The following is a 22,116-nucleotide window of genomic DNA, read 5'->3' as shown; positions in this document are numbered from 1 at the left end:
AAAGAACCTCGCTAATTAACGTGCAAACTGCGCGCTCTCCAAAGTTATAAACCAGAGAAAAATCATCATTTTCGCTGGAATTATAGCTCTCTAAATTACTTCGAAGAAAGAAAAGAGATCATCGCCATTGTTAACGAATTTATAAAGAGATTGCACTAAGAAATTATCATTTTTGGTGAGCTTCCAAAAAGGTTTCATTCACTTTGTGCGAGTGGGCTATGAAGTTTGATGTTCTATTTCCCAGTAAGCTGCAGCAATGGAGTCTGTTTTGAGAGCTCTAAGGTGTAGTCCTAGAGGTGTGCACGGGTTGGATCAGATTAATTTGGAGCTAAACTCGAAATCAAAGCGATCGAGATTTTCAAGCCAACTTAGCTAACAAAGAGTCATTCAGATCCCTTAGATTTTTTTTAAAAAAAACTTCTAATCCACCTTCGCGTTTTGCTTTGCAGACATTACCCCAACTCACTAGGAAGTTGAAACGGCCGCTTGTTTTATTTCTGATCCTCTCCGTAGAAAAACACGTCTCCCATTGTGGAAGCTCGAACACTGATAGACATTCATTAGCTGGCTAAGAATATTTAAACAGCATTCAGTTCTCTCTAAAAGCAGTAACCAGTCTTTCTTGCACCGGTTCTTATTACTCAAGCCTCGAGGTAGGTCAAGGGAAAACTACCCACTTGACAATTTAAAAGTTTAAACTAAGAATCTTATGCCACTTGATCTCGAGTCCTGAAGCCCTTCTGAATCCAATCAACATAGCTTTGATGGCCAGCAACTTAATTGGATGTGATGGCAGGAGGTGAATAGCAGTGTATCATCTGCAAACTACAAGCTCCTTACTTCTCCATCCACATTACCTACCTCAAACCCACTGATCAAACCACCACGCAGATCTTTAAAATGCTTTTTTTTTCAAAAAGGTTCAAATTTTAAAAACTCATTCTTATTAATCCTACTTTAGATATTTAAATGCAAATACACTTGCATTTATTGATGTCCAGTAGTTCCAGATTTAGTGGGGCCAAGAATATTCCTTTCCTTTCGCAAAGGCCATTTGACAGTCTTCAACCAAGTGTTTGCTGGAATTTAGCTAATCTTGAAGCAAACTCTTTAGTTATAATCTTGCACAACTTGCCCAACAAACAAATGTGGGTCTAAAATATTTGGCCCAAATAGACCATCATCCTTTGCAATAAGTGCAAGTTAAGCATGGTTTAGCCTTTCCAATTCAATGAGTGCCACTGTAGAATTAATTGCTCAAGAAGTGCCGGCAGGTCCATGGTTAAATGATCCCAGTTTATCTGATAGGATCCTAGCAAGAAGCCATCAGGCTGAGGGTACTTGGAGCTACTGAATGCAAACACTGCCTCTTTTATCTCATCTGGAGTAAAAGGCTCTGATTATATATAGAGATAAATCAATGTCCAAACCATTACATAGTGCATGCCAACCAAAAACTAGAATGGTTACCCTACACCTAATGCTTATCTAGCCAACATGTCATGTCCTAGAATTGGACACCAAATTACATCAACGAACCAAATTACAAGAGAACATTCTTCGTTGCCATGAAAGATCAGGCGTGCAATTGGTGGGACTTTCCCACGCCACTTGCACATGGAATGCTGGGGGTTTAAATAGCTTGGAAGATCTGAGGCCATGAAATGCTCAAGGTTAGGTTGGTGGTCTATTTTAGATAGGCAAAAACTATAAGTATGCATGCAAATAAGAATCATTATATAATAACTTATTTTTTCTGGAGCTTTTTAAAGTCTATACCGGCGCTTCTAAGCATCGAAAATTTTGGCTCCGACCCTTTCTAAAGTGTTGCAAAAGCATCGGTTAGGTGAGAATGGAATTTTTTTTACCGACGCTTTTCGGCAATAATGGAAGCTTTTCCGATGCTTTAAAGCGTCGACAATACTTATTCTAAAGCATCATTAAAGTTATTTTTAAAAAAATTATTTAAAAAGTCTAATTAATTTTTTTGGGGGCAAAAAAAAATCTGGATCAATAGTTCTTTTACCAATGTCCGATGTTTCTTTATAAATTACAATTTATATGATGTTTTTTTTTACAAATTACAGTTTATATGATGTTTTTTTATAAATTACAATTGGAGAGATCTCTCGAATCCTGTTTTCATCTCCATCGCATCCTCGTTTTCATTTCTTTTCTTCTTCTATTCCGTCCATCGCGGTCACAACTATAATAAAAAAACAAAAGAAATTTAATTACAAAAGGCAGCAGCTGACTCCGCCTGATGTCTCCGCCCTGGTGCCCTCCGCCTCGAACTGCAACGGCATCCTTTAGCGCGGGCAACGGCTCCGCCGACCTCGATGCCTGGGAGCTGCTCATCGGCTTCCGCCACCAAGAGATCCTCGTCTCCACCTTGCCCGACATCCTCACCGACGGCTCCCCTTTTCTCTACTCCACCGTCAATGACTCCACCACCTCCTTCTCTAGCTTCTCCAACCCCAACCTCAAGTACCCCATTGAGGTCGCTGGCGACCTCTCACAGAACAGCATCCATATCTCCATTGCACTTTCTTTGGCTCCCCTCATCCACCTCTCTTTCTCTCTCTCTCTCTCAAACTGCGGCTAAGGTTTCCATCGCTTGGCTAGGAGATTGGCATTTTATAGGGCATGTTTAGACCATGGGATTTCAATGATGCTTTTAAGCGTCGTCTAGCCTAAGTGGGGGGAGTGGGTTGGCGTCCGACGACGCTTTTAATTAAGCATCGTCTGGCCTAAGTGGCATCCGATGACGCTTATAAGCGTCGTCTTAGTTTAGTGTTTAAGGAGTTTAAGGAAAAAGTTGGTGTTAAGTGAGGGGTCTAGTGAGTAGGATTCTGGGGACGCTTTTAAGCGTCATCTGTTCTTTTTCCTCTTTGGCCTCTGACGACGCTTAGAAGCGTCGTCTTGCAATTTGTTTTCAACGATGCTAACTAGCATCGTCTTACTTTCATCCCTAACGATGCTACTAAAAAGCATCGGCAAAGTTTGGCGCACTCAACAAATTGCTAATGCTTTTTTAATGCGTCGGCACATAAAAGTCGAGAAATCCTATTTTTGTTGTAGTGGATGATCCAATTGCCATAGTACAAGGCAATACTCATTGCCAGTTATCAAGGAATTCTTGAGTTCTTTTCATCAGCTTCTGTGTGAGAAGGCTGTAAGAAACCTATCAAAAATTCTCCCTTCAACATTAGTGGTGCCTCTGAATTCTTCAATAGTTCAAGAAAAGATTGAGCTATGGAGGCCTGCCTAACCCGGTTGATCCACCACAATTGCAAATATGATGATGGTGAAAAAGTGAAAAGTGAAAGCAAAACGAAGAGGAAAAGGAAATAGAAAATAGAATTCTGTTCATTAATTATATAGTCTTGATTCATCTAATAATTGGTGCTACTTTTTCCTACTGCTAGTTTTTATGTCTTTTTCATTTTTCTAGGGTTTCCTCTGCATTAGCTTAATAATTAAATTTACAAACTGTTTTAAACTTGCTTATTTATTTCTGATCACCCGAAAGGCTAGCAGTATTGATGGCTTTCACATTTTTGCCGACCATTATCTAGGCCCTCAAATCGAAGTTGTTCTTATGAGGAACTCAAATTAGGGTGGTTGTTGTCTACTTTTTTTGCGAGGCAATTGGAGTAGGATTCCCTTGTCTTAGGTCCGAATGTCAGATACACTTGCTCAAACTTACAATGAAGCTCTTTATGAAGAATTCGCAATTTTGCCAACCAGACTCGGTTATCAAGTCACTCACAATTTTACTAACCAAGCAAAAATCATCTGCATGGTAGACTAATTGATAAAAATGCATAAAAGGCATGCGTAATTGGTCTTGATCAAGATAATCCAAATTGCCTAAGTTGTGGTGCATTTCATACCTCACTTGTAAAAGTTCATGCCCAAGTATGCTACCTAGGACCACATTTATACATCTTAATGATCTAAATGTCTAGATCAGCATGACAAGTAACCTCTTCCAGATCGAGGTTGGAGGGTTGCATTCGATCACCATCATGATTAGGGATAAAATAGACACTTGAGGAGTAATTCATTTCTGAGAATTCTCATGTTGATCTTCATGAAATGATGTTCATAATGCTTTTTAAACCAACAGCTCTACTGATAATGCTGGTACTTAGGTACCCCAAAAAATGACATGCATATTACTAAGAGAATCTTTTTATAGTAACATGGTAGAGCTATCCAAGTACAAAGACCAAAAAATACATACGACTAAGTAGAACAAGCAATGGTTTGTCAGTATTCCTCACTGTGAAGTCCTTGTTGCTAAGTCCATTAATTGGACAATTCCTCACTGGCCTGTCTCTTGCTCGATCATGATTGCGACCGGAGTCGATTCAAAATCAACTTGCACTTCTATCTTGTGGGTTACCAATGCAGTGTAGGAATTATCCACACGATGCATATCTTTTTATTGCTTGATATCTGGAGCAATTTCAAAATGATCGTCTTTTTCATCTCGTTGATAGATAAATCGTCTCAAGAAATTAACCTTTACGTCTTGCAAAATTTTTACATATATCTCATCCACATGCTTTAGCTCTTCAACCTCATAGTTGAATAAATCACTACCAAAAACATTCCATGCTTTCTTAAGCTTTTCTATGCCATGAACATGCGTGCATGGAATTCAACCTTCGTGGTTTGAACCCATCTAATTATCTAGAGTTTAAAAAACCTATTAGTTTGAAAGCTAACGGCTCATAAATAGGCATTCCTTTACTAGTCCAGATAGTAACTCTACTTGCTCATAAAAGCTATTATCGCCCTACCGGGAAATGGCCGTTGTTAAGATTATAGCTTCCTCTTCCACGTTCCTAGTCGAGGCCGCAGAAAGCCTTATTCACTCCTCCGCCAGTAAGAACTCCAATAGGATAAAACTTGATCCTAAGGTCTAGATTAGTTAGTTCAAGGTGAATTCAGCTTCGGACAATTCAATGCTATATATCTAAAGCCTCTAAATCCCTCTGTTGTAGTAATGGACATTCATCTATTTGATCGTGAAAACTGTGTAAGGCCGAACCATTTGCTTAACTGGGCATAGTTCTTGGAGAGCCGAGATGGACCGGATCAGTTGTGAAAAGCCTCAATTATTGCCTATAAGAAATATCAGTGTCAACTTTTCTGACTGTTGGACCGTCCTTTTTTGCACCTGTAGGAGTGGAGCTACTTGCTACCTTCTTCTTTGGCACATCTCACCGAGGGGCCCAGTGGTTCACAATCAAAATTAAAATTAAAATCAACATGGATTGGAAGAGAGATCGGACTGGCTATACTTCCCAGCCAAATATGCCCTAAGTTGCATCTAGTTAATACTCCCTGGCTTCCTTGTTTCTTCGGTATGGAGCTTATAGGCCTGGAGCATTTAAGCATTTATGATCAATGGTTTGGAGCTATACTTGTCAAATGCCTTGGGGAAGTCTTCAATCATAACTTTACACCTGACAAAAATTAAAAATAAAAATAGTAATCTCAAGGGACCGTTTGATTCGGGCTGGTCTCCACTGTCTCTCCCCCTTTCCAATCTCAAAAATAGAATTCCCAACCACTTTAGTTTTTTATAAGATCCAAAAACCAAATGCAATAGTTATCTTTAGTAAGTATACCTTTCCTTTTTCCATTCCGGCCAAAATGAGAAGTGCACTTTCAAATTATATATATATATATATATATTGAAGAATTCCAATTTCCAAACTCATCCTAGGTTTTCATTATTATGAATGAGAGAGAGAGAGAGTTCAACCCGAGCACTCACTTTTTACCTTCTTGACCTTCATGGTACTTTTTGATTGCATGCAGTGGCAATTGAGAGTACCAATTTATGATCCAATTCATCAATCTGACCTTCAAACGATTCACTTTAAGCAGATTCGGATTTGATATAAGTAAGTTTGGATTATAAACGGATCAACCTATCTAAACCTATATAATATATAGATTGGGTTTGAATCTAAATTTTTGATCTATTTAATAAACAAGATAGATTTTGGTAGAAATTTTTATCCGATTTGCATTTGATCAATCCAATTGCCACCCCTACTGGCAACAACGATATAGCTTCTGATAAATTCTGTTTTGTCATTATCTAGATCTGCTCGGCCATGGTAACCTTGCTTTAAGGACTTTAAGATCCATTGTTATGCCCTTCATGTCCTCGTCATTGCCGACACCGTCGATGTTGCAATGTTGGAAGGGAAGTCAGATTATATGGGAATGGTGGAGGAGGGTTTGGTGGGATAGGATGACAAGGGAAGAGTTGATACGGTAGAAAGGAAGGTATGCGGAATCACAATAGTTGATACTTTTTTTCTTGTGCATTTTGTACATGCTGAGATTTAGTATAAATAATATCGATAGGAAGATGATAGCACCTAACTGTTTTTTTTTTTCCTGAAAATGGATAGTCTAATAGGAGTATTAATCAAGGGGTTGTTCAAACTATCAAACTTCCATAGAGATAGAAACAAGAAATGCCAATTTTTATTTGGGGAGGTTCGGTACACCTGTCATTTTATAATTCACAAAAGAAAATGTGATGAGCTAATGCGGCCCCTCCGGTTTAAAAACGAAGTGGAGAGAATCTAGATTATAAAACTGACAACTGAATTAATGAGTCCGCTACTTGCAACTCCAATGGTCAGATATATAAATTAAAGTAAATAGAATAAATTATGTGTTTGTTTGTCCTGCTCCAACCTTCTATGTCTACTTTTGAAATAAATAAATAGACTTTGTATAATTTTATTCTCCGACTCTTAAATCTTAAGATAGAGAAAGTCAAAAAAAAAAAGGTGTGCTTCCCAAAATTCGAGATATATCAAACTGTAAAAATAACAAAAATTTTAATCAAATTGGAAGACCACATCCATCCTCACTATCTCTCATGTGTTTCCTGTATAAATCTTTATATGTGGTAAGAATATACTAACAATGGGATTTCATCATCATGCAAACACCCACTTGATAACTATATACATTTGATGCTTTGCTCCATCTGAATTCTATCATATCTATCTATATAAAATCTTATGCTTTTAAGAGTTGTTACAAGGAACATCTGACTGATTTTTGAATTCAAGCTTACTTCAAGGGAAGTGCATCTCTGCCAAACAAAATTTACAAGGCATAAAGTAGTCTTAGCCATCAATCATATAAGAGATCAAGATCTCAATCAGATTTTTTTTTTCTTTTGTTTGGTACAAGCGCCTCATACGATGCACATGTGAGTGCAGCCAACAAAATCAGAAAAAAAGAAGCTGGCGAAAAGAGTAAGGAACATCCGCTTGGTTTTTCCAGAAAAATCCATTAAAATAATGTGCTGTAAAAGAGGCTACCTAGTCAGCACCACTATTCGCCTCCCGATAAACATGGGTGATTATGGTAGGAACGGACATTAATGCAGATTATGTAAGCCTTTTCAACAAGAACAATGAGGAGTATGGTAAGAACATTGAGAAAAAGAATTTTTCTTTGAGGGGAAAATGATATTTCCAAAGGTGTTCAAAACAAATCCCAGAGCACCTCGAACTCACATAAGCCACTCTATGACAAATCTCCAATACAATTCCAACAAGATGTATGTATTACAATAAAAGGATACAGCACTACATTTTTCACCCTCTCAATGAAACATGTAAAGGCATGCTAAGTTCTAATTGGAACATTTATATCTTGATCCGCTCTTTCTTTTCTTTTTTTTCTGAGAAGCTACATTTATATCTATATCACTCTTGGATAAGAAGTTGCCATTACACGAACAGTGCTGCCATTCAATCACTGACCCAAATTGGATTGGAATTCCACACCAGTCTCTGGTATCCAATCACTGCCCTTGAGAAAGGATTCCACCGTATACTTCTTTGCTTCATCTGCGCTGACTTCTGGCTTATAACCAGGCCATGAGACCCGGCCTGCAACACTAGATCCCGGCCCCGTGTTCAGGTACTCTGCATATGATATAGTATCCGGAGGCACCTGGCCAGGCACCCATGGAAGCCAGCCATCAGGATCAACCACTGCTCCGATCTCCGACTGCATGACGATCGCCGTGGAGTAGTCCTTCCATGGCCTGCCGAGGTACGTGGGCCTCGTCACTTTGTCATAGGGTGCAACTGTGCATCCTTGAATTGATATGCCGGTGTTCTCATTGGGATCCTTCTTGCCCTGGGCTGTTATGGTGTTCATCTGGTTGGGCAATGGCTCCCTGGGCATGATCTTGCAGCTCTGAAAGACGGCAGATGCGTCGCCAAAGATGAAATCGATGGTGCCTACGATGTCGCACTCGCGGTAGAACTGGCGGAGGGAATGAGCGTAGAGGGTGTCCTGGAATCCATCGAAGTAGCAGCGGTAGAAGACGGAGCGGTCGGAGCCGGCCCGGAGAGCAACAGCTTGGTGTTTCTCCGGACCGGCGGAGTTCCTGAAGCCCATATCCTTTGCCATGAACCTCCTTCCAGTCACAACTGAGACAAAAAGCCACGAACAGCTTGTTTTAGATGTCTTATGGGCGTATTTCCTTTGTATCTCTCTTTTTTGTGCACATGACTTCCACTTATATCATCCAAGAGTAATAATGTTAGAGATATCAAAGGAGAAGACAGAGTACCCAGAGTACAGAATATTTCAGAGTTGCTGCAGCAGAGTTCTCTAACAAAAATTGGGAGGAGTTCTTTCAAAAACAGAATTTTTTCTGTGACTGATGGACTACTCATATCTCCCATAGAGAACTGAACAGACTCAACACTTAAATGACACTTGTCTAAGAAACAGCTAAAGATGAGATACATACAGAGATATTTTTTGATACATCGGAACATTCATTAGAGCAAAGGAGTGCATTACATTTCAACAAATAATTCATTCATTCATTAATTGTAGAAGCACTGGTTTTTTAGGACAACCGAAGTGTAATTGATCCAGTTGAATCTGACCAAATCTGACCAAATTTAGACGTATTAGTTAGGCATGAATCCAGGCTTGGACCAGGATCGGACCTCACACTCGTTGACCTAGATAGACCTGATTAAACCTAACAAAAATGTACCTGTGAAGCTAGATCTAGTCCTTTCACCTTAGACCCAACTTAGAATCGAGTTTGCATGTTATCTAAATTGGAGACTTCTAGCCAATCGAAATCCAATTAAGCTCGATGAGGGGGCCTTTTTTTTCTTAATCTGGTAAACTCCGATGGAAGCTGGTGTATTAGTACTAGTACGATCGCACCCCTTAATCAACTAAGCTAAAAACTGATTAGTCAGTTCTCGAGCCTATTTGATTTGCTTCAGAGCAACAGAGGCTGCTGAGAATTGCAAGCACCTTCACCTCTTAATTCGAATCTCAAACCTAGATAAGCTTCAAAGAAAGGTATGGTTAAATCTCTCTCCCAAGTCCGGCAGGAGTCCACCGACACCACACCGCATAGGATTCCGTGATCTATGGCGAATGAACCGTATCTGGACCACCACGCCTTAATTAGCATGTTAGAAAATTTGGACAGCCACGTCATGTGGGACCAAAAACAGATGCTTTGGACCACGCGATTGTCTTCTGGCGTCACGAGCACATATATGTCGCTTTAGCTGTGGCCGGGCCACTCAAGCTTTGGCAACTTTTCCACAAGAAAAACGGAAACAGGGAGGAAACAAACAGACTCTCCATCACCTACAATCATCTCCACAACTTTGATATTATGTTTAAGCTAACTCATGAATCAACTGTGCACTAAGATTTATAAAATCTAAACATACATAACTCTGTACCAGACCTTTGACAGCTGAATTAAAAGAAACAGCCATTGCCTAATCTTTGTCAAAACAATGGAAGAAGGGTTGAGAACGATGAAAGCAGGAATCTCAAGTAGAACTGAAAACAGAAATTTTTTCATAGATTAGGGCATCAAGAACTCACCAAAGGTTGCTGTAGAAAAAGTGGGTGTCCCATCAATAAAATTCAAGCTCCCATCAACGATCGTCTTGTTCATGCCATCTCCAAACATCATAACATTCCATTTGCTCTTGTCCACCACCACATTCTCTTCGTACACACCTTCCTTGACATGAATGACAAATGGGTTTGCGTTCTTCTTAGGGACTAAATCTATGGCCTCGCTGATCGTCTTCACTTGCCCGGTTCCATCATGAGCCACCGTCACATTTGGTGTCCATTGTATTGAATCTTGCAAAAGAGCTCTCCTCTGTGCGGTGGTCACCCAAACAGGATAGCGATCAATGGCAGTGGTTGCTAGTAGCTTTCTATGAATTGGAAAATTTAACTTCTCGAGAATACCTAGGATTCCAGCCACAATCGCCAAACTGTTACTCGTGAACTGCATGGAGCTCACCATGGCTTTCTCCATCTTCACCTTGATGTCACCTGTCGTGCCCTCGAACCCATCCAAGCAAGTCTCTTGGTCGGTGACCGCCGCGCTGAGCCATGTCTTGAGGTCATCAATCTTCGCCGGAGTCAGTAGCTTCTCTTCTTCCCCCGCCTGCATTGATGAGAGCGAGTCATTGAACCGGTCCATGGCATCATCAAACAACTCCTTGCAGTCTTTCAGCGCCAACTCGAGCCTCTTATCATTTGATGGGATGGTGAAAGTGTCGGCCAAGGCAGAGATCTTCGAGAGCGCATCGGTCGCGACGGCGAGGGAGAACTTGAAGAGCTCCTCAGGATCATTGGTTAAGTTGGCACCCTTCGCTGAAGAGATACTGGAGTAGCAAGAGTCTGGGTATCTTGTCACACTGCATACAGCCTTTAATGAATCGGAGAAGGTTATCGATGAAGAAGGGTTGCCGTCGCCATGCTTGCCCACCATGACACCAACCGTGATGCCTACGATTGCAAGGAGGAGGACCACAGAAGCTGCGATGATGATGAGACGCCTTCTCGTTTTCCGGAAGAACTGGCGGTCCTCGGCCTCGTTCACCTTGCCATAGCCTTTGAAGGATTTGATGGAGTCCATCGGCAAACCTTTGAAGGATTTGATGGTTTCCATTGTTTCTTCCCTGCCGGCGTTCAGGCTCTTACTTGATAGGGGGGTTTATGGTGGTAGGTGGGGTGGTCATTGATTGGTGCCTTACACTGTCATTCCTAGCTTCCACTATTAAATGAAGACCGGTAGGACCAAGCTTGTATCATCCTCTTGATACCCTGAATGAACTTTAGACTGGCGAAAATGCTCTGGTTAATTACCTAAGCTCTTACGATGGCCAAAAGGATAGTTTTATAAGATGGCTCTGTGAAATTTGGGGAATGGCAAATTAGCCTTGGAATTTATGGGCAATGGAGTAGAAGCCAGGAAAGAGGGCAGAGTGCCCAAGGTTTGGAAAACAGAGAGCGAGGACCGAGGAGGCAACCAACAGGACTATCATTGCTCTTGACAATCAAGTTAATTTCTAAACTGCCATAGCATCATTTTAAAAGAACTCGCAGAGGATGGCATTCTCGTAAATGATGACCAATCAGAGGTCCTAAGATATGACTCGTCCTCACCGCCAGCCTAGCACGAGCTGGGATCCAAATGTCACGAAACACGGTCTGAGTTTGTGGAAACCGAGCATGCATTGTGACTCACACCCCACCATCGTACATCACCACCGACCAAAACGATATAAATAGGTCCAGTTTCTAAAAATTTAAATTTATTCAAATCTAATTATAAGCATCAGATCGGCATACGAATATGTACCGCAGTATTCTCTAATCCACGTAAGTTATAGGCCGAGTCTGCTCTGATGTCATTTGTAATAACTCGAGACTTTATCTAAAATAGCTAGCCGAAAAATATTATTGGATTTTTTAGTTCTACATAAGTATCTATGATCTATTTAGCAAAATAACCGATATGAGACTAAACATATACTCTCATGTGGTTCTCACATGCGTCTTGCACTACTAGCTTTTATACGATCATTCCACACCAATCCAAATATCCAATCCCTTTTTATTCTTCTCTATCCGGTGATTCTACCAAGAGGGGCATATGCTATATTTTTACAGGGCAAACAAACTTTAGACAGAAGTTCCACCCCCTTCCGGTTAAATTCTTACCAAACAATGCAACCTTAAGCCAGCTAGGAGTTATACGCATCAAATAGCACCCAATTAGATAACTAGAGCTTGGTGGATACGTGGCTGGTTCTCAGAAACAAATTTTCGCATCAAATATAAGATTTCATATAAAAATCTTATATTTTTATAGTAGAATGGAGTTGGGGGTTTAATTTGTTTACTGGAGTCCAAGTTATCTAATTCGGCGGAGAGAAGAATCTTCTTTAAGGCCAGCATCGGCACATGCAATTGTGTCCCATGTGAAAAGCCATCACCGCGTGGCCGGAGATTCCGCCATGAATTCAATCATGCTGGAGACCTGTCGAGCTTTCTCGAGATTCAAAGCATAAAAGCATGAATGGTTTGAGGACCGCAAACCAAATGGATTTTGACGAGGAGTTGGATTCATAAGAAACAGCAGCGTACTCTAACTACGTGCTGTGGGTAGCATCCACAGATTTCAAGAAAGAGATCAGATCCATTAGTCTATCCAGCTCGCAATTTTAAGAGTCTCTCTAAGTTTCAATCTAAATTCAAGCTTCTAGATCTTTTGATCTATAAGATGAATAAAAAGATATGGGTTGAGAGGAGATATAGACATAATTTTTTTTTTAACGGTTTTTAAAATATAATATAAGAATGTATCAAATTATAATAAATAGAAAGTTTCAACAGTCAAATTTCTATTATATATTAAGCAATTAACTTTGATCATGATCGAGCAAAAACTCCTATCATTAATACTGATATCCACATGACCATTGGAGAGCTTTGCACAAGCTAAAATTATATGCAAAATTTTTTGTCATCTATATTATGCATAGGTACAGTTTTTTCTTCTTTATCTAACTACTTTTGAAATATAATTGACAATGTAATGGATTATAGTAAATAAAAAACTTCAATAGATAGATACACCAAATAATAGATTATAATAAACAAAAGTCTCAATTTTTAAATATATGTAATAGATAATGGATATATTGCTATGAAATGAACTTTAATAAAAGTCAGAACCTTAGCGAAGGTAAACTTGGCAAGCACGATCCCGCTCTCGATCATGCAGGAGCACCGCGTGCGACACTATACCGCCAGAAGCTTGGCGAAGATAAACTTGGCAGGCACAGTCCTGCGTTCGATCATGCACGAGCAGCATGCCACACTGTACTATCAGAAGCTTGACGAAGGTAAAGTTGGCAGGCGCACAAAGCCCTAGAGTGCGGGTCTCGTACAACTGGCAGCCATCCTGGAGTGCGGGTCCGTATCACAAAGCCCGCACCACCCGGACTTAGCCACTTCTTGGGAAAGGCTTCTTTAGGTCAATATGCTTGGTGTGGGCGCATTGGTTTGCTCAAAATAAAACTAATGGTGATATACAGCAATTTAAGCACAGATCATGATGCTTTGGCATGGGAATATTACTTGCCGCATAGGTGGATCGTTGACAGAGGCAGCAACTACCATGGGGATCAGCTGTTTTGGAGCAGGGATGGTCAATTGAGGGCATGGATGGAATCATGGAATACTGCTAGGGTACATGCCTCAGGTCACTCATAACCCCTAAAAACAAGAGTTTTTTAATCTTAAAAATAGTTTTAGTTTATTATGTGATTGTCATGTGATGTATTTCTTTAATATCAGTTGACAAAGGGAGTGCAGAGTAGATATCCCATGAATGTGAGGCTAATGTTCAATCATGTTATCATAATTAATATAAACTTAGGCCGAGGTGCCTAAATAGTTGTGACAAAATAATTGGGTGCCTGATTCGTAACATTCAACCATGGACGGTGCACCAAGGGGACCAATTTCAAGTTGGAGTGATAGAATGACTCTATCGACCTCAAGATCCAAGGTGGCCTGAAACTTCAGACCCCAAACCAAGTTTATTTAACCCTATTTTAATTGACTCATCATATTGTCACTCATTAATAGATTCCCAATAAATTGGTTGTGTGATGCTCAACTTCTCTCTAGCATTTACACCGATCCAAGCTTCATGTAACACCCACGAACCATGAAGAGCAGAAATTTCATAGCTGCCATTCATTAATCCATTCATCACATGGAACTTGGTTAGGTCTTTTACACATGACTAAGCTAGGTCTTTCACCAGAAAACCATTTCAACCATCTCGTGTATTATGAAATATTCTCAAATTCACTTTACTCTCATCATTTTATTCTCCCAAACTTTTGCCTTGCATCCAAAGACCTAGTATTCATGGAACATTTATGTCATGATGTGGAATCAAGTGAGGATAACCACTCCTAAATGGCATATGGCATGGTGGTTTTCTTTCACCGAGCCGAGAAGCTAGTAAGATCATGCAATCCACGTAATGACGCAATTAAGGGATCACATTTATTAAGACTTGATGCATGCACGTGCACTAAGAATAGCATTAGTGAATTCCTTCAGGAATCCTTGAAATGTGATAAATGATGCACAAACAGCTATCAATAGGGTCAGTTTGGAAAGTTTTATGGGGCGCAGCAATTTTGTTAACCAAGACATGAGTGACGTAATGAATCGCAAGGCTAGTATCTCTCATGATGAAAAATTAGGAAATTCCTAAAAAATTTATTAATATAGTTGCTAAAATTATATTATAGATTCTTTAAAATAATATCTTACAGATGATTCAATTACTTTCGTTTGATATAAGTTATTATATGGTTATTTGTATTAAATTCTCTGGTTCTTGAGAATGAGATCCTTGCATGGATTCATTATTGAGAAAATATACTTACCAAATTACAAATATTTATTGTCCTGGATGAGTAAATTAAGAAAAAAAGTTATGTGAGTTTGAGTAGGGAGGTAGGGGGATGTTGTCATCGGAGAGAAGAGAGAGCGGAGGATGGCGGAAAATAGAAAGAGAGGGTGGCGTCGGTGCAGGGAGAGAAAAGTAAGGAAAGAGCGGATGGATGGATTTACGCATAATCACCATGGGAGAGATGCGTAGGAAATGGAAAGATATGGCGATGGTTTTCTTATCGCATGTGCGAAGAAAATAATTAAGGAAATGAAAAGAAACAAAGAAGGAACCAACAATGAGAAGAAACTAGAAAACAAGGAGAAGAAAAGGAAAGGAACGGCTGACTCGGCTGGTCTGAAGGAAGAGAGAAAAGGAAAGAAGAAGAAAATGAAGGAGAGGGCCGCGGGCTGAACCGAGGGCATGGCTGGTAGAGAGGAAAAGAAGGAAGGAAGAAGAAGAATAGAATAAATAAGGTGAGGAAGAGTCAGTCATCAGATTTGGCAATATAAATTCTTTCTACATTGACTTGTGAGAAAGACGAACAATCTCTTAACCAAAGTCTATAAATAGCCTGATGGGAGATAGAATAAAGCAGAAAATTGAAAAGAAATAGAAAAGATGAATTTCTCTCTGCTCTTTCTCTTTACCCTTTTCCTGGTTCTCCCGTGCTCTTTGCTTGCATCCAAGGACCGAGTATTCTTGGAACAAATATGCCATGAAGTTGCATCAAGCATGGAGTACAACTCCTGCATGGCATTCGCCCAAAGTGTTGTTTCCTCGAACGAGCCAACAAATATCGGCGATGCCGCGATGGGAGCAATGAACGATTTGATGGACTTCATTGGTCAAAGCATCGCCAACGTACAGGACCATTTGAAGCTCGGTAACTTGACGGACCAAATAAGAGCAGGATTGGAGAGTTGCAGTGGAAATTTCGAAAATGCGAAAAATGATGTGCAAGCTGCAATCAATGACTTTAGCTCTGGGAGTTTCAAGGATGCCATTCATGATCTCGGGCAAGTCGTAGATGAGGCAAAGAGTTGCGATGATAATCTTGCTAAAGTTGGGCTGAACGTGGACAGGCTTAAGACTGCCTGGAGAATTGGCAAGATTGTTGCTAAAATAGTAGTAAGGATTATTTGGTTCGCTAAGTAATGTCTCATCAACTATTCAAATGTTTTCACCTTGGTATTGTAAGCGACATCTACGTATGAAATAGTCGTTCGTATATAATGAATAGAATAAAGAATTTCATAGCTACCATTGCCACTTTGGAGAACATGGTCGGGCTGGAGAAATGCCACATTGTTCAAATAATCCATTTGTTGTATCGAACTTGGTTAGGTCTATTGCACAAGACTAAGCTAGGTCTTTCACATGAAAACCATTTCAGCCCTCTCGCATATGCACAACTGCATGATTATGAAATATTCTCAAATTTACTTTACCCTCATCGTTTCAATCTCTGAAGCTTTTGCCTTGCATCCAAACACCAAGTATTCTTGGAACATTTATGTCATGACGTAGAATCAACTGTGGATAACAACTCCTAAATGGCATTTTGCATGATGGTTTTCTTTCATCGAGCCGGCAAGTTGCAAAGATCACGCAATTCAGGCAATGACGCAATTGAGAGATCACATTTATCAAGACTCGGCTAACCTAGAGGAGCAATTGACGTTCGGTAACTTGATGCATGCACTAAGAATAGCATTAGTGAATTCCTCTGGGAATCCTTGAAATGTGATAAATGATGCACAAACAACTATCAATTGGGCCAGCTTAGCGAGCTCTATGGGGGGCAGCAATTTTGTTAACCAAGACGTTGGTGACGTAATGAATTGCAAGGCTAGTATCTCTCATGATCAAAAATTAGGAGCTTCATGAAAATTTTAGCAATATGGTTACTAAAATTATATTAAATTTTTTTTAAAACAATATCTTACAGATGATTCAATTATTTTCGTTTGATATTTTAGGAGATATCTGTATGCTAAATATTTGCTAATATGTGAATATAATAATTTATTATATGGTTGTCGTATTTGTATTAAATTCTCTGGTCCTTAAGAATGAGATCCTTGCATTGATTTATTATGTGGGCCGACTTTGGGCTCTATTGGGTTGTGTCCATGCGGGCTTATTAAGTCATATCCATTGTGGGCCAAGTTTGGGGCCCTATTGGGGCTAGGTCCATTGTGGACGAAGTTCGAGCCCTAATGGGTCGTGTCCAATGTGAGCCAAGTTCGGGACCTATTGGGCCGTGCTCATTGTGGGCCGAGTTTGGATCGTATTCACCTTGGGCCTTTTCATATATTATGAGGCCGTGTCCACTAATATTTGACTTTGTTTGGCTCTAAAATTACTAAAGAAATTAATAATAGTGGGTTTGGACACTGTTGCCACTGGTGGTTAATAATAGTGGATTTGGCACTTTGTGCAACCCATGCCACTGGGTAACATGGCACTTTGAAATTATTGTAAGAACTATTTGATTAAATTAATGATTAAAATAATTTGTCATTGCTTTAATATGTTTCATTGCCTTGCATGCTTGTACGGTCTACCGTGCAGGCGTGCGGTGTCTGTCGCGCTCCAGGCTCGAGGCATGACAAAATATCAATCCTTAAATAGATACATTACCTTCCAAAACACCTTTTCTTCTATCAAGCTTTTGTTGAGGAACGTTCTAGAGTTTCTTTCCTCCCAGCAACACCACACAGTTACTACCACCGGCATAAGAAAAGTCTGTTCTTCTGAAGAGCTTCTATTAAGGAATATTCTTCCATTTCTCTCAACTTAGCAGCACTATATAGATCATTGATAATGGTTGAAGTTCGAGACTTGGCACATGACATTAAACAGAGATTGAACGAGACATATAGCAGAAGAAAACAAAGTTGCAATTCCTCAGTCATTGAAGAGGCTGATTGTAGCTAAGGCACATGTCGAAGGTGGGGCTGATCTATTCTACACTTAGAGAAGATGTTACTAGCTGAAACCTCATCATATGCAACCAAGGCGGAACCATGCTGACAAGAAAAAAATAGGATTCTCTGCTTGAGCAATCTGAAATGGGAGCTTTTCATAAATAAAATATAGAAATCCAACTGATCTAAAATTCATCCACTATTTAGTTCAACTGTATTAGTTATATACAAGCTTAGAGACCACATTCTTCACTTTGGACCAAATTTTTTCCAGCTCCATCTACGTATTAGGATCGCATAGCCCCGACCAGTTATTGAAACTGCTAAATCCCTCTGCGAAACGATGAATATTTAATGGACTTCATTAGTCAAAGCATCGCCAACAATGAGGACTATTTGAAGCTCGGTAACTTGACCAACCAAATAAGAACAAGATTGGAGAGTTGCACTGGAAATTTCCAAAATGCAAAAAATGATGTGCAAGTTGTAATCAATGACGTTAGCTCTGGGAGTTACAAGGAGGCCATTCATCAGCTTGAGCAAATCGTAGGTGAGGCAAAGAGTTGCGATGATGATGTTTCTGAGGTTGGGCTGGACGTGCACGCTTAAGACTACTTGGAAAATCGGCAGGCTTGTTGCTAAAACAATAGTAAGGATTATTTGGTTTGCTAAGTAATGTCTCATTGGATATTCAAATATTTTCACTTGATATTGTAATTAAGCAACATCTATGCATGAACTATTCGTTGATATATGAATAGAATAAAGTATTGTGTCGTTGCGAGATTTTTATCCAATCTTTGAGATATGTGATTCTTAAAACTTTTCATTATCTAGTAAATATACCTGAAAAATTACAAATGTTCGATCAAAAAACCAAAAAATAATGTCTTCAAGCTTTTGTCAAACATTGGATGATTGGATCTTAATAGAATTGATTTCATGCCACTGAAAATGTGACAAGGTTTCCAATGCTCAATTCCTCTGCCAAAATTGAAAAAGAGGAAAAAGGTCAAACGGCTTATTAACTAGGGGCCCATAATCTAGATACCACATTTTTGATCCAATTCTGCAGTTCATGATTGGTTGTCTTTCCTAACAAGGTTGGTTCATCAAAAATGAAACCTAATTTTTAAAGTTGTGTTTGGACGTCTTAAAGCTAACTAATCTTTGTGTAGTTTTATCCATCCTATCTGTTGGCTTACCCGCATAATTTTCAAATAAAATTATTCATCATGTAGTTGATGCTTCCATGATTAGTTTGATGGGTTTGCTAAAAAAATAAAAAATTAAAGTTGAGTCCTTAGGGGGTGGGGTGCATGAAGTGATCAAACCAAAATTTCATTGTTTAGGCTTTGAGAAGAAAAGTCAAATCGAAAACTTTCTTTGCAACAAAGAATTTGACTGCATATATCTCTTAATTAATCTAGGAAGAATTAAATTAACCAAATAAAAGCAAAGTCGAAATAGAAGTCAAGATCTATCTCTTGCAATATTTTAGTTATTTCTTGTTTATATCCACTGGCTATATTGATTCTGAAAAAGCTAAGTCCTATTTGAATTATAACAAAAATTCGATACATAATATTTCTGGCTAGATCTTGCTAGCCTATGTGGAGGCTCTATATTCCCATCTGTTAGGGATCAACGACAGAACAGATGACCTAAATCCCACTTTTGCCTTTTTTCCATTCTTACAAGTCATTTTATGGGTTTTGAGTTGAGATGATTGAGGATATTCTTCCTTATTCTCGATCGGATTGATTTCTCTCTATTTCATGTATTAGAAGAATGGCCTATTAGTGAAGTGATATATCATTCTTGTGACATTTTTATAGAAACCTCTTTTTGCTACATAATCACTTTGCATCAACCCACTGCTTATCATCTCCTTTTATTTAGGCTAGTGCTCGGCATGTGCTTCGCAAGTGACTGAATTAAAGATGGAGAGAGGCATGTGCTATGAATGCGACTTCATTGCGATTACAGAAATGTTATAATTTCTTCTTCTTTCTCCTTTTCTTTTGTGATCTACTAGGCTTTAATGATTTTATCAACTACACTAATTGGCACCTTAGAACTATTAGATGCATATGTGCCGGCAAAATGCATAGAGCCAACTGATAAAATGTGGCAATGGATTTGGTTGGAAGATGCAAAACCATCTCCTCGAACATAGCTAATTTTTTTGGTTCAATTTGATCTAATATATTTAAGTCCAAAACATTTGCTTTAATGTTGACCTATATCAGATAAGCCAACCCTTTTCTATTGATAAGAAGCCTAGCCTTGGCCAGTAGAATTACTTGCCCTTGGCTCTAGCTTTGGGAGCTGAACTATTTCCAATCTTACTCCTGCTGGTAATTCATCAATAGGCATGAGACGAAGGAAATTTTATTTTGATCACTTTGGATCAGCTACGATAATACCTTTTTTGCTTCTTTTAGTACAACGATAGGGACGCTATGCCTAAAGAAATTATTTAAAAGATAGAGAGAGAGAGAGAGGAGAAAAGTTCAAAGAAGGAAAAAGAAAAGTGCTGCCAAAACGAAAAAAGAACATCTTCTCTACCTCAAATCTATTGACTACGACAAAGATGGATTTTACTGGCTATTTTTCAATGGCGACAGAAAAAATTTAGCCACTACATAGCATTTCTAGAGGCAACCAAAGATGGCGGCGCCACAAAAAAGTCTTTTTAGTGGCAGCCTAAAAATTTTGATCACTAAATGAAGACCTTTAATAGCAGCCACAAATGACTTCCACATATGGTCCCATATTTAGGGGCGATGAATCCCAAGTGGCCGCTAAAAACATGCTTGGTGGCGGCCACATATGGCATGCACCAAAAGTTAGAGATTGAGTGGCGACCCTGGTATGTAGGGACTAAATAGATCACTTTTGGGGCAAGCACAAATAGAGTTATTACTAAATTCTAATATTTAGTGTCGCACATTTAGTGGTCGCTATAAAGGCGTGCTAATGATTCTCTTTAGTAGCCTCCATTGCCGACCCCCACAGAAGATAATATATTTAGTGGTGATTAAATAGTTATGGATACTAAAGTCAGACATTTAGTGGCGGCCATAAAAAGGTAGCACTAAATGAGAACTTAATTGGCGGCCTTAGGTAGCCATTAAATGGGAGCTTTTTGTGGCACGCATAAACAACTGTCCCATAAATGTTGGCTTTTTAGATGTAGCCATAATTAACTAATAAAAAATGGTGGCACTCTCAGAAATTATTTAGCAGTAAAAAATGGTTTCATCTAAGGATTATTTGGTTTGCTAAGTAATATCTCATCGGCTATTCAAATATTTTCACGTGGTATTGTAAGCAGCATTTATGCATAAAATAGTCGTTCATATATAATGAATAGAATAAAGAATTTCATAGCTATCATTGCCACTTTGGAGAACATGGTCGGGCTGGAGAAATGCCACATTGTTCAAATAATCCATTTGTTGGATGGAACTTGGTTAGATACTTTATTGCACAAGACTGAGCTAGGTCTTTCAGTTTCACATGAAATCCATTTCGGCCTTTTCGCATATGCACAACTGCATGATTATGAAATATACTCAAATTCACTTTACCCTCATCGTTTTATTCTCCGAAGCTTTTACCTTGCATCCAAACACCAAGTATTCTTGGAACATTTATGTCATGATGTAGAATCAAGTGAGGATTACAACTCCTAAATGGCATTTGGCATGGTGGTTTTCGTTTATCGAGCTGACAAGTAACAAAGATGATGCAATCCAGGCAATGATGCAATTGAGAGATGACATTTATCATGACTTTGCCCACCTAGAGGAGCAATTGACGTTCAGTAACTTGATGCATGCACCAAGAATAGCATTAGTGAATTCCTTCAGGAATCCTTGAAATGTGATAAATGATGCACAAACTGCTATCAATAGGGTCAGTTTGGAAAGTTTTATGGGGCGCAGCAATTTTGTTAAACAAGACATGAGTGACGTAATGAACCGCAAGGTTAGCATCTCTCACGATGAAAAATTAGAGAGTTCCTAAAAACTTTATTAATATAGTTGCTAAAATTATATTATAGATTCTTTAAAATAATATCTTACAGATGATTCAATTACTTTCGTTTGATATAAGTTATTATATGGTTATTTGTATTAAATTCTCTGGTCCTTGAGAATGAGATCCTTGCATGGATTCATTATTGAGTAAATATACTTATACCAAATTACAAACATTTATTGTCCTGGATGAGTAAATTAAGAAAAAAAGTTATGTGAGTTTGAGTAGGGAGATAGGGGGACGTTGTCACCGGAGAGAAGAGAGAGCGGAGGATGGCAGAAAATAGAAAGA

General features: G+C 39.1%; 1 protein-coding gene across 1 annotated transcript; it reads right to left on the bottom strand.

Annotated features, from left to right (window-relative positions):
• Positions 1 to 7,567: 7,567 nt before the first annotated feature.
• LOC103712573 (pectinesterase 3) lies at positions 7,568 to 11,315 on the bottom strand. The gene is made up of 2 exons (XM_008799128.4): positions 9,943 to 11,315; positions 7,568 to 8,498 (listed from the first exon to the last, which is right to left on the bottom strand). Exons 1-2 carry the CDS (start codon positions 11,027 to 11,029, stop codon positions 7,813 to 7,815), a joined length of 1,773 nt encoding a protein of 590 aa, XP_008797350.2. The 5' UTR covers positions 11,030 to 11,315; the 3' UTR covers positions 7,568 to 7,812.
• Positions 11,316 to 22,116: the final 10,801 nt, after the last annotated feature.

The sequence above is a fragment of the Phoenix dactylifera genome, chromosome 8 (assembly GCF_009389715.1).
Source record: "Phoenix dactylifera cultivar Barhee BC4 chromosome 8, palm_55x_up_171113_PBpolish2nd_filt_p, whole genome shotgun sequence".
Classification (NCBI taxonomy): domain Eukaryota; kingdom Viridiplantae; phylum Streptophyta; class Magnoliopsida; order Arecales; family Arecaceae; genus Phoenix; species Phoenix dactylifera.
The sequence above is the reverse complement of the archived record's forward strand: the minus strand, read 5'-3'. Positions and strand labels throughout refer to the sequence as shown.